The sequence below is a fragment of the Colobus angolensis genome, unplaced genomic scaffold, assembly GCF_000951035.1.
Source record: "Colobus angolensis palliatus isolate OR3802 unplaced genomic scaffold, Cang.pa_1.0 Scaffold124, whole genome shotgun sequence".
Lineage (NCBI taxonomy): Eukaryota > Metazoa > Chordata > Mammalia > Primates > Cercopithecidae > Colobus > Colobus angolensis.
Genome location: NW_012113586.1, coordinates 6,547,528 through 6,560,696, shown reverse-complemented (window position 1 = coordinate 6,560,696; position 13,169 = coordinate 6,547,528). Strand labels below are relative to the sequence as shown.

The following is a 13,169-nucleotide window of genomic DNA, read 5'->3' as shown; positions in this document are numbered from 1 at the left end:
TCAGGCCATGTCTACCTTATGGTGGCCATTAATTCATTTTGGATGCTCCTGCTGCCTTAGTTGGGGTATGGAAATGAGAAACACTCAGAAATACCCTTTTGGACCACAACCGAGAGAAATAACCAACAGTCTTTTATCCCAGTGGTAAGGGGGTCAGAATACACTGATTTAGACTGCAACAACATACATATATGTATATGCATTTCAGATTCTGCCCACCCCCCCGCAATAAATGAATGTATAGTAAATTAATGTGAACTCATTGAACACTCCTCAGTTTTGGTGAGAGAATATACCTGGCCTCTTTCAAGCAAAGGAAAGCCATGTAAAACAGCGCTGCTGTCAGCCTTACTTCCAGACAATCAAGAGTTAATTTACTAACTTCTCAGTGACCTCTTTTTTTTTTTTTTTAATCTCAGTTATATTTTCTTACTTGGGCTAAATCAGAGAGATATTTGCATAGCCAATCCAAGCCTATCCAAAATAGTAATTGGATAGTCTTGGGGGAAATCTACATTTTAGTGGTGAAAACCCCTGTAAATTCAGTATATTTGGCTTTTGTGGAAAATTTTCCTCGTGGGGTGACGTCTAAACCTTAGTTTCTATATTAATCATGAGAGATGACACTAGGTGCTTAGCACAAGGTGGCGCCAATGAGCTTTAGAATAAGTTGGGCTTGACCACTTGGGCCTTTTTTTTCCTGCTTCCTCCCCTCAAATCTCACCTCCCCAGCTTCCAGCTTCTACTGAACAAGGCTGAAAACAACCCACTCATTGCAGGGAAGGGAAGGATTAATGAAAGATGTCAGTTTCTTAAGAAGTCAGCACTGGTGAAACTTTCCTGAAATAGGAATGGCGTTCGCTGAGTTTTCTCTGGGGTCTCTGCTTCCTGCAGCTAGCTTCCCTGCTTGACTGCTCAGAGGCCTCTGCCTTTGGGTTTCCATCTCTTTCCCCTCCAGGGGAGCCTACAGCCTAGGCGGGAGGTGGTTAAGGCTTCTGGCTGCTGTGCAATGGGGCCATCTGTGTTTGATCAATCCTGGCAGAAAGGAGGGGGTGGGGATTGTAAAGAGACTGAAAGCATTCCAGAGTAGTGAGAGAGACCCAGAGATCAGAAAGAGAGAAGGCACCGCCCCCACCCCGCCTCCAAAGCTAACCCTCAGGCTTGAGGGGAAGAGGCCGACTGTAAGTTCCTTCTACTCTGGCACCACTCTCCCGGCTGCCATGGGGCCCAGCACCCCTCTCCTCATCTTCTTCCTTTTGTCATGGTCGGGACCCCTTCAAGGACAGCAGCACCACCTGGTGGAGTACATGGAACGCCGACTAGCTGCTTTAGAGGTGAGGGACCCATTTCTCTTCCAGCCCAGCCTAGAAGGATTCCAGGTCTATTGGTTCAACCAGTTTGTTAGGGATCTGGGGATAACAAGAAAGGGCTCTGTAAGACTACAGAAAATTCTCCCTTAATAAGAAGACCTTCAGAATGACAAGCCCTCCTCTTTCCCCACATAGAACAATTCCAAAGCAAATAGACTTCTGCGTTTTAACTCTGGGATTAGATAGAACAAGGGGGCAGAGTGGAAACGAGAACCAAGATTGTGGGGCTGCATCTCTGGAGGAGCTGATGATTCTGTTGAAGTTGGAGGTTCCCAGGGAATCTATAATTTCCTGTCTTTTTAACAGGTTGAGATCTGTAGCATTTTAGTTCCCAGAGGATAATTGCTAAGGGAGCAGAGACCTCTTCACACCTTCATGTGCTTAGACCTGCCTAGAGGCTCAGGTGACTCAGTGGCAGTGTTCACAGAGAACACGGGCTGGAGGACATGGAGTCAGGGTAGGGGCCTAGGTGAATCTCAGCTAGGCTCTTTGCACATTTAGCACCTCTGCACATCTGGTTTCCTTTTCTGCAGGAATGGAAGGGGATATTGAAGCCTGGCTGAGTTTTCTCTTTTTTTCCCATTCCTGACTCCCGAGTTGGGCCTCTCCCTGCCTGGGAGTTGTAACCCTGCAGCCTCCCTCCTGATCCCCCATCCCTTCAGGAACGGCTGGCCCAGTGCCAGGACCAGAGTAGTCGGCATGCTGCTGAGCTGCGGGACTTCAAGAACAAGATGCTGCCACTGCTGGAGGTGGCAGAGAAGGAGCGGGAGGCGCTCAGAACTGAGGCTGACACCATCTCTGGGAGAGTAGATCGTCTGGAGCGGGAGGTGGACTATCTGGAGACCCAGAACCCAGCTCTGCCCTGCGTAGAGTTAGATGAGAAGATGACTGGAGGCCCTGGGACCAGAGGCAAGGGAAGAAGAAATGAGAAGTATGATATGGTGACAGGTAAATGATCTGAAAGCAGGCCCCTAAATCTCTCAGAACCAATACTCTTCCTTCCTTGCTTCCTACTCTTTTTTTCTCTTTGTCCCAGTCCATTGTGGCTCTGTCTTCTGGAATCTGTTTCAGGGAAACCTCTGTAATGCCAGGTCTATTAAGGAGAGGTTCTGGGGGTCCAGGCCGCTGTGGTACCCGCTCTTTCTCAATTCTCCCTAAGAGTGGAGGCATCCACTGGGCAAATGCTCACTATTCTTCAGATCGCCCACCCTGGGGGAGTTCCTGCTGGAGGCATCTAATTCTTGCCTCTATTTCCTTTTCCTGTGCTTTTCTCATCAGACTGTGGCTACACAATCTCTCAAGTGAGATCAATGAAGATTCTGAAGCGATTTGGTGGCCCAGCTGGTCTATGGACCAAGGATCCACTGGGGCAAACAGAGAAGATCTATGTGTTAGATGGGACACAGAATGACACAGCCTTTGTCTTCCCAAGGCTGCGTGACTTCACCCTTGCCATGGCTGCCCGGAAAGCTTCCCGGGTCCGGGTGCCCTTTCCCTGGGTAGGCACAGGGCAGCTGGTATATGGTGGCTTTCTTTATTTTGCCCGGAGGCCTCCTGGAAGACCTGGTGGGGGTGGTGAGCTGGAGAACACTTTGCAGCTCATCAAATTCCACCTGGCAAACCGGACAGTGGTGGACAGCTCAGTATTCCCAGCAGAGGGGTTGATTCCCCCATACGGCCTGACAGCAGACACCTACATCGACCTGGCAGCTGATGAGGAAGGTCTTTGGGCTGTCTATGCCACCCAAGAGGATGACAGGCACTTGTGTCTGGCCAAGTTAGATCCACAGACACTGGACACAGAGCAGCAGTGGGACACACCATGTCCCAGAGAGAATGCTGAGGCTGCCTTTGTCATCTGTGGGACCCTCTATGTCGTCTATAACACCCGTCCTGCCAGTCGGGCCCGCATCCAGTGCTCCTTTGATGCCAGTGGCACCCTGACCCCTGAACGGGCAGCACTCCCTTATTTTCCCCACAGATATGGTGCCCATGCCAGCCTCCGCTATAATCCCCGAGAACGCCAGCTCTATGCCTGGGATGATGGCTACCAGATTGTCTATAAGCTGGAGATGAGGAAGAAAGAGGAGGAGGTTTGAGGACCTAGCCTTGTTTTTGCATCTTTCTTACTCCCATACATTTATATTATATCCCCCACTAAATTTCCTGTTCCTCATTCTTCAAATGTGGGCCAGTTGTGGCTCAAATCCTCTACATTTTTAGCCAATGGCAAATCAAATTCTTGCAGCTCCTTTGTTTCATACAGAACTCCAGATCCTGAGTAATCCTTGTAGAGCTCAAAGAGTCAAAACCCTCAGTGTTCCCTCCTGCTCTCCTGCCCCACGTCAACAAATTTCAGACTAAGATGACCCAGACCCAGAGCGCTAACCTTGTATGGGGGCAGGCCCCAGGGGCAGCCAGCAGTGTTCTTGCCCTCAGAATGACTTGGGGAGGGAAAAATAGGAGGAGACGTCCAGCTCTGCCCTCTCTTCCTCACTCCTCCCTTCAGTGTCCTGAGGAACAGGACTTTCTCCACACTGTTTTGTATTGCAACATTTTGCATTAAAAGGAAAATCCACTACTCCTCTCCTGTGTTTGTTTGGGTAGCCCTCAGATCAAACTTCCCCCTGACCATCCATTTTCTCCCTCCCAACCCATCCGCACTCCTTGAGCCATATTAAGGACTTGGCTGGGCTCCCTTTGCTGAGGAAGAGTTTACAGTGAGGCGCCTGGGGGAAGCGGCAGAATCCCGCCACTTTAGGAGGCTGGGCGAAAGGCCTCCTTCCACACCCACTGCCATCCACAGCAGCCAATCCACAGCAGCCATCCCAGAACCTCAGTGGCACCGTGCCTCTGACTGTGAGACACTGGGGCCCAGGGCAGAGCTTCCAATTCTGATTCTCAGAGGACTTTGAACTACAAAATGGATGTTAGTTGCATTGCAGTCTAGGGTGGAAACCAGAGCCCTGAATGCCTGCCTGTGTTTTTAGTAAGAACTGAAGTTTCTCCTCTAAAGTGGACTCTGCCCCGCACCCCAGACCTCTCCACTCCCACCTCCAGCGTTGCGCTCCTGCAGGGCCAGGTTGCACAATCGTTCTTGGTCTAAACTGCTCTGATTTTCCTGCTGCCACAGCGTCTGCGGTTTGGGCAGGGAGGAGGGGCAGTGACCCTGTCCCAGATGTTGGCTTTATCTGGTCCGCAGCCTATTCCTGCTTTCCTGGTCTCCACCCTCATCACCCTCACCTACCCACTCCAGCCCTGAACCTGGCCGGAACCCGTCAGGACTTCTGGAAACTTAACCCTCTCTGGCCCATACCCTGGCCTCTGGTGTTGGATTGCAGAGGGTAATCTGGGGAAGGGAGAAGGGAGAGGAGGAGGAAGGCTGCGGGCTTTGGACTCCAGTCTCCAGGAATCTGCTGATTTCTGCACCAGGCTCCCACCCCAGCCTCACCCTCACTGCTGCATGCTCAGCGCACACGGGCAAGGCTGGCTGATGGGCAGGATCCGCTGCTTTTATGAGGAGTGCACCTCAGGCAGCCCTGGGGGTCCTCTTGGTTATTTGCCCTAGCCAAGTGCGGGGAAGGGGCACAGCCTTCTCCCCAAAGCACAGCCCTCCTTCCCGCCCCAGGTGGGGTGGCTCCGTCAGAGCCCTGTGAGCCTCCCTTTGTCTTCTTTTCTCCTCAGGCAGAGCTGCTCCAGATGTAGGTTGATGAGGAAGGGGAAAGAAAGACAGTGAAGCACCTCACAAAGGCGCTATTATAGGGAGCCCGGGGCAGGCAGGGGCTCTCTCCCATTCAATTCTCTCCTAATGTGGGGCTGGCAACAGTAATCACCACCTGTCAGCCCACGGAAGGGTCTGCCCACGGAACAGCTGGCTGCGGCGCACGTGGTGCACAGGGAGGGGCTGAGGGGGAAGGGCATTCTGAGCGCAGGCCTGGAGAATGGGGTCTGGGCCACAGGGCTGGCAGCGCAGCGTGGGGACTGTGGGTGCCCCATGTGGAAGGGGAGCTTGTCTGCTCCCTGGCGTGACTGTGTGTTGTGGGTGAGGGGTGCTTGTGCATGGCAGAGGTGCTTGTCTGCTCCCTGGTGTGACTGTGGGGTTGGTGGGGGGGGCACTGCCGGTGTATGGTAGAGGTGCTTGTCGTCTCCCTAGTGTGACTGTATGTGTATGTGTGCCCGCGTGTGGCAGGGGAGCTTGTCTGCTAGCTGTGTAGCTGTGTGTGATGGGAGGCTGTAGGGTCGGGTTGTGTCTCTGGAGTTACCTTGTTAGAGCACCAAACACCAGGAGCTGCTCTGATGCCCTTGATGAGAGCATAACCTGAGACTCCGGGTGTATAAGTGATGTCAAGGAACGTGTATTTGAAGCACATTCTTAACGCCTTGTCACTTCCACGAAAACCAGGTAACCAGCTTCTTCCGCGTTACATGTGTGTGCTCGTCTTTGTGGCATCTATCTTTGCCTGATTCCACCTCCACGAGAAAGAAAAAAAGCAAAAAGCATCTTTTCTTTTTTTTAGGCTTACAATTTCTCTGGAAAAGTTCATTCAGGCTTTTCTGAAAGGGCAGAAATCTCTGGGGCCTTGTCATTTATTACTTTTCTTTCTTTTTGGCTTCTGTGCAACAGCTAGTGCTATTTTGGAAGCATTTTGGAAGGTGAGTAGAACTGTGTGGGCGGATCCAGCGAACTGTCCAAATTCATTAAACTAAATTATCTGCTGCTTCAGGAGAGAGCACCAGTAGCTAAATCCTATCATCCACAAGTAGCCTCAGAACCACCTCAGACCCTCCACAACCCATCACTTGGCAGAAATAGGTTATGACCTCTGATTTGGTTGAATGAAAGACAGTGGAAGGCAAAGGGCCTAGTAGAGGAGAGAGGGGTTAAAAGCCCAAAGAGAAGTCCCACATGTGCCCCAATGCCTGGCCCTGATACAGTAAACACCCAAGGATGGGGATGTGGGAAGGGCACCAAGAACCAGGAGGGGCTGCTGTGGTGGAGGCAGCATCTGCTAGGTCTTAGGTCCAGATGCTGCTTCTCCTTCACAAGGCAGTATTGAGAGGGCTCCCCTCTCCACCACACTGGGCCTCAGGGTTTCCTGCTTTACCTCCTAAGCTCCCCTCTTTGTTCTCAATATCCTCTCTTCTCCAGCACTGGTCTCAGCATCTGCCTGCCAGAGAATCCAAAGTGTTTGTCTTGCTCATTCTAATCAAGGAAGCTGAGCCAGTGTTGTGAGCACCCTAGATGGTGGAGAGGGACAGGGCAGAGATGGACAGGATGAAGTTGTTGATTCAGCTGTCAATGTTTCTTCTGGGATGGGCTCTGAGCTAAACAGAAACCAAGCCCTCCTTTTCCTCCTCCTCCAGTCTCAGACTTTCTGGGCCTCTTCTCATCTCTCCCTGAACAGACACCCCTTCCCTGAGGATCCTGGGGGCATCCCCTTCCACTGCTCCCCACTCCTCTACCTGGTTTAGAGGAAAGCATGAGCATTTTGAGAGCTGCTGAGACTGTCCTGGTATTTCTCAGGGCCTTCAAGATAGGTCTCTTGAGGGCCTGCTGCCCAGCCTCTCTGTGTCTGCCTTTGCAGTGTAGTGTGGTCTCTGGTCCAGGAGAACTTTTCTATTTCTCTGGCTGGAGAGCAGGGGCTGTCCTGTGGCCTTAGCTCCTGTTGGCAGCTGTGGCCTCCACAGGCCCTGTGGACCCCTCAGCCTGGCTGGTGAGCTTTCCTTTGCCTGGTCTTTAACTTCTGCTTTTACAATGCAGAGCTTAAAAGATTAAATCTTTATTTCTGGATTTAATAACTCCACAGAATTATAAATGTGGAAGCCAATGTATTCATTTAAAGGGCAGAGTGAGAAACTAAAAGTGCAAAACTCTCAGCACTGGCTCCCCAGAACTTGGGTTCTGACCATGCCTGTAACTGGATACCTCTCCAGGACTGCCGAGACCAGCTGGGTGGGGCAGACCCTAACCCAGCGGCGCTAAGGGAATTAAAGGCACACACACAGAAATGCAGAGGTGTGGAGTGGGAAACCAGGGGTCTCACAGCCTTCAGAGCTGAGAGCCTCGAACAGAGATTTACCCACATATTTATTAACAGCAAGCCAGTGATAAGCATTGTTTCTATAGATTATAGATTAACTAAAAGTATTCCTTATGGGAACCAAAGGGATGGGCTCAAATAAAGGGATGGTTTGGGCTAGTTATCTGCAGCAGGAGCATATCCTTAAGGCACAGATCGCTCATGCTATTGTTTGTGGTTTAAGAATGCCTTTAAGTGGTTTTCCGCCCTGGGTGGGCCAGGTGTTCCCTGCCCTTATTCCAGTAAACCCACAACCTTCCAGCATGGATGTCATGGCCATCACGAACATGTCACAGTGCTGCAGAGATTTTGTTTATGGCCAGTTTTGGGGCCAGTTTATGGCCAGATTTTGGGGGGCCTGTTCCCAACACAGGTCACTCCTGCATGACCTCTGGGGGTCTACCCAGCTCACATTCCCCCTTCTCTGAGATGAGATAACTTTACTCCCTGGCCATAGTGGTATGCCCAGAGGGGAACACATCAGACTCCCTCCTGGGGAGTTAAAACTGCAGGTCAGAGATGTTAGATCTTAGGAAGTGTGTGAAGGCATCTTTGTCCTGCTACCCAGAGGCAGTGAAAGCCCGACTGGAGGGGAAAGAATGAGGTGGACCCCAGGGAGAAGCTGCGGCAGAAGGGAGGAAGCTGCTGACCCGGGCCTGGGTTCTGGCCCTGTCCCTAGCCATCAATCCTGAAGTCACAGCACACTTCTGGCTCTTGGGTTCTGCAAAGTGCCTGTAAGTTAGTGTGAGTGGATTTCTGTTTCCTAAAACCCAAAGGCAGCTCCTCATCTTTACCTTCCCCATGAAAAAAATCCCCTATCCCCTGGACTGCTAGGCAAATGGCCTTGGCCCTGTAGTCAGGGGTGTCCAGTCTTTTGGCTTCCCTGGGTCACATTGGAAGAAAAATTGTCTTAGACCACACATAAAATACACTAAGGATAGCTGATGAGCTTAAAAAAAAAAAAAATTGCAAAAAAAAACCTCATGATGTTTTAAGACAGTTTACAAATTTGTGTTGGGCTGCATTCAAAGCCATCCTGGGCCACATGTGGCCCACGGGCCGGGGGTTGGACAAGCTTGCTGTAGAGTGTTCTTCCCTGCACATGACCCAGAAGACTCACTAGAATAATGAAAGAATCTCCCCAAAGCCTGGTCCCAATCAATCTCCCCAAAGCCAGGTCCCAATCATTCTACAGAGGCTCGCTCAAGTCACACCTCCTCCACCACACCTTCTAGACGGCCTAGTTAGTTCCACATTCCTGTTCTGTTCATTCGTGGGCTGCCGTCTCCCCCCATCAGAGCCTGTAGCACAACATTCTTAGAGGTAAATGTTTGGACGAACGGAGGCAAGATGGCGCAGTTCCGGGTTCTTCACCGTCAACTTTCCCGTGCCCAGGAAAGGCACAGGTTGACTGCGCAGGCGCAACCCGACCTCCGACGGAGAAAAACCAGAGCCCGCCTAGCCACGCCTACCGCCCGCCCAACCCGCCTATGTCCCGCCCACTGCCCGCCCACTCCCAGGCCCAGGACATAAAAGCCGCTTCCGGCGGGTGCGCTGTGCGCACTTCCTCAGCCCCCACTCCTGTGGGGACTGCGGGAAGTCCGCCCGAGAGCTCCACTGGGCGACTCTCTCGGCCTCCTTTGCTGGAGGCTGACAGACCTCACCCTCCACACCTTCTTCCCTGAAGCTAGGTGACCAGAAAAAATAAATTTGCAGTTTTGCTCCTAGCCTTGCCTACTCGCTGGTCCTTTAATACTCGCCCTGGTGAGCCTGGAAAGCAAATCAGTTTCCTAGAAAGCAAATCAGTTTCCTAGAAAGCAAATCAGTTTCTTAGAAAGCAAATCAGTAAACTTGTGTATTAGAAAGAGCATCAACTCTAGGGTCAGAGCCCCTGGGATCAGAGTCTGGCTCTGCCACTTACCAAAGTTACTTAAGGCCTCATCTATAAAATAATATCTACCCAATAAGATTGTTGCCATGAGGATTAAGGATGAAATACGCAGATTCTTCAGTAGTGCACGCCATCAGTGTGTGGTAGCTCTGAAACCCCACTTGCTTTGAGAGAATTTTCTGGCCCTTTCTACTCCCAGCCACACAGGTCAGGACCGTTTGCTGTGGACCCCTGTTCACCCCCAGGCGTAGCCCACTTGGAGCCTGTAATGCTCTGTGCTGTTTACTCATGTTGGTGTTGCCAGGGTTTAACACAGAGCCTGACTCATAATTATTTGTTGAATGTATAAATGCTATATATATCCATGCTCCTCCATCAGGCTGTGAACCCTGGGAACCCTGAGCATATTTGTCTCCTAACTCAGGACCTTGCTCGGGAGTGGCACATTGCCAGCAAGCAGTACATGTTCTTGGTGGCATTTTTCAAGTCAGTTGGTATATTAGTCTGTTCTCACGCTGCTAATAAAGACATACCTGAGACTGGATAATTTATAAAGGAAAGGGTTTTAATTGACTCACAGTTCCACATGGCTGAGGAGGCCTCACAATCATGGCAGAAGAGCAAGGGATGTCTTATATGGAGGCAGGAAAGAAATTTGTGTGGGGGAACTCCCACTTATAAAACCATCAGATCTCATGAGACTTATTCATTCCCACAAGAACAGTATTGGGGAACTCATGCCCATGATTCAATTTTCTCCATGGCCCCGCCCTTGACACGTGGGGATTATTACAATTCAAGGTGAGATTTGGGTGGAGACACAGTCAAACCATATCAGTTGGACAAAGACAAGATACAGATAAAAACTGAAAACATGTGCCTTTCAATTGCAGAAGGCATTGGCCTTCCCACATGATTCCAATTCGAACATCTAAGGGGAAACTCAAGCTAGGCCAGCACCTTTATGCCCTGAGGCCACAGGGGAGGAGGGTAATAGAACTGCAGAAGGTAGTGGAAGACCTAGGTGTTCAGCACCTGGTTCATAGCAAGGGTCCCGGAGTAGTTGAACCTGTGTTTGCACCCCAGCCTGGCCACTTGCCAGAGTGTGATGTGGTACAAGTTACTCCACCTCTGTGAGCCTGGTTTCTTCATCTATGGAATGGATTTAATAGTATTCACTTCTCAGATTGCCGTGAGCGTTAAATGAAATAATCTATATAAAGCAGTGAGCCCAGTATCTGGCACACAGTAGGTGCTCAATATATATTATTATTATTATTGTTGTTACTAATGTTATCATCATTGCATAAGTCTTTTCAGTTAGCAAAGTGCTCTCACATATTTTCTCTCCTTTGATCTGCACAATAATCCCATGAGATGGGCAGGTATCAGAAACCTGAGGATTATAGAGATGAAATGATTCCTTTAAGGCCACATAACTGATAAGTATTGGAGCTGGAACTTATGCTACAGAGGCCATGTGAAGGAGTGTGAAGAACTGGAGCTCTGAACTCAAGTTGCCTTCAAATCCTTGCTCTGCCACTTGCTAGCAATGTAATCCTGTGCAAACATGCCCTGCCTCAGAGACTTGTGAGGAATGGATGAACTAGTGTATTAGTCCGTTCTTACACTGCTATAAAGAACTACCTGAGACTGGGCAATTGAAGAAAAGAGGTTTAATTGACTCACAGTTCCCCAGGCTGTACAGGAAACATGGCTAGGAGGCCTCCAGAAGCTTACAATCATAGCAGAAGGGTGAAGGGGAAGCAGGCAATTCTCACGTGGCTAGCAAGAGGAAGAGAGAGCCAAGGGGGATGTGCTACACACTTTTAAACAACCAGATCTCACGAGAACTCACTCACTCTCATGAGAATAGCAAGGAGGAGATATGCCCCCATGATCCAATCACCTCCCAGCAGGTCTTCCCTCAACACTGGGGATTACGATTCAACATGAGATTTGGGTAGGGACCAGAGCCAAACCATATCAGCTAGTGTTTATAAAATATCTAGCAGAGCATCTAGAAGAATAGATGTTCAATAAATGTTCATTCCTAGGCCCATGACTCTTGCTATTTTATTTTTTTGGGGCAGGGGACAAGTTCTCACTCTGTCACCCAGGTTGGAGTGAGATCTCAGGTCACTGCAACCTCTACCTCCCAGGTGCAAGTCATCCTCCCACCTCAGCCGGGACCAAGGGCACACGCCACCACACCTGGCTAATTTGACTCTTGCTATCTTGATGTGGAACAGCATGCCAGCGATCATCTCTGCTTGGCATTATAAACCATTTATCTTGACCCAGTGACCCTTCCACTCCTTCCTTCTCCATTTGTACACTGTTCTATAGGAAGACGTGGCACCTGTTTCCCACCACAGATCTCTGTGTTATCAGTAACAGCAGGGTTGACAGATGCCCTGCACCAGCCACGAGGGAAGAAAGTAAGGTGCACCGAGACATCCTCATTCTCTGTGCCTGGACCACCTCTCCCAGCAGTGATATGTATGTGTGTGTGTGTGTGTGTGTGTGAGAGAGAGAGAGAGAGAGAGAGAGACATTGTGCTCCAAAGCCACATTTTTCCTTCAATCACATTTTCTCTCAAAGATATTTTAGTTGTTCAGCCTGTGTCCCTAGAATTCATCATTATTAACTTTTTGGACTTACCTTGCTGTGGATTTTGACAGATCCTTCAGTGCCATTTTGGTGTACTTCATCTTATGGGTATTTATTACTGTCCAATCTCACACGGTTTTGGTTTTGTAGCTGGTGAATTTTGTGTTCCAGACCTGTAAATCCATGCAGTTGTCAAATGCATGAGCTGTTCTCTATCTATTCTTATTGTCCTTTTGAGGGAAGGAAGATAGTGTGGAAAGAGCATGGATGGGAGTAAGATGAACTTTCTATTTCTATGTAATTGGTCCACATGCTGACTGTCCTGACTCTGCTCCTCATTGACCATGTGACCTTGAACAAGATGCTAACCCCTCTGTGCCTCAGTTTGCTCATTTGCAAAACAGGATTATATTATCTGGATTATCATTGCCTAGGATCATTGCAGTTCAAGCCCTAATGCATAAAGCATTCAGAACTTCTAGCAAGGACTCTTAGGAATCATGTCCTTTGGCTTCCTCTTCTTACAACAGGAGAAACTGAAGTTCAGAGAGCGTTTTGAGGGTGGGGACCATGCCTTATCCATCTTTCTATCCCCAGGATCCAGACACAGTTAGGTGCATACTGGGTGTCCAACAGATATTTTGTAAATGAGTTGTGTGACCAGCTCCCAGTGACATATCTGTAATTTAGCCCCTCTTGATGACTCAGAGTGATTATCCACATCAATCACTATACTGTGCATCCTGCCAGGATGCCTTTGGAACCAATTATGCTATATAGAATGTGGCCATTATGCTTTTCTACTTATGTTTCCTGCCCTCTTCTCCCTTGCTGTCAGCTGTCAGTTCTCCCTGTAGCCACTGAATCCACTTTAAGAAACCTCTGTCACTGTTTTGAATGGGCTGTCCACTGTAGTCTGGGGCAGAATAGCAATAAAAGGACTTTGAAAGATTTAAGTTTAGCGCACATAGCAGGTACCTTTATTGGAGTCACAAGGATTATGGCGGAGTAGACCACAGACTAGAATCATTGACTTTTTTTAAATTTCTTTTTTTTTAATTATACTTTATGTTCTAGGGTACATGTGTACAACGTGCAGGTTTGTTACATATGTACACATGTGCCATGTTGGTGTGCTGTACCCATTAACTCGTCATTTACATTAGGTATATCTCCTAATGCTATCCCTCCCCACTCCCCCGACCCCACAACAGG

General features: G+C 49.4%; 1 protein-coding gene across 4 annotated transcripts; it reads left to right on the top strand.

The window, feature by feature from the left end:
* The first annotated feature begins 703 nt into the window (after positions 1-703).
* On the top strand, positions 704-3,954 carry OLFML3 (olfactomedin-like 3). 4 transcript variants are annotated; one of them, XM_011933124.1, is made up of 4 exons: positions 704-1,334; positions 2,033-2,140; positions 2,198-2,318; positions 2,649-3,954. In XM_011933124.1, the coding sequence occupies exons 1-4, from the start codon at positions 1,221-1,223 to the stop codon at positions 3,467-3,469; spliced, it is 1,164 nt and encodes a 387-aa protein (XP_011788514.1). In that variant the 5' UTR covers positions 704-1,220; the 3' UTR covers positions 3,470-3,954. The 4 variants fall into 4 exon arrangements, with proteins under 4 accessions (XP_011788514.1, XP_011788512.1, XP_011788515.1 ...); XM_011933125.1 differs by adding an exon at positions 1,677-1,827 and having other exon boundaries at positions 1,092-1,334; positions 2,033-2,318; XM_011933122.1 differs by having other exon boundaries at positions 2,033-2,318.
* Positions 3,955-13,169: the final 9,215 nt, after the last annotated feature.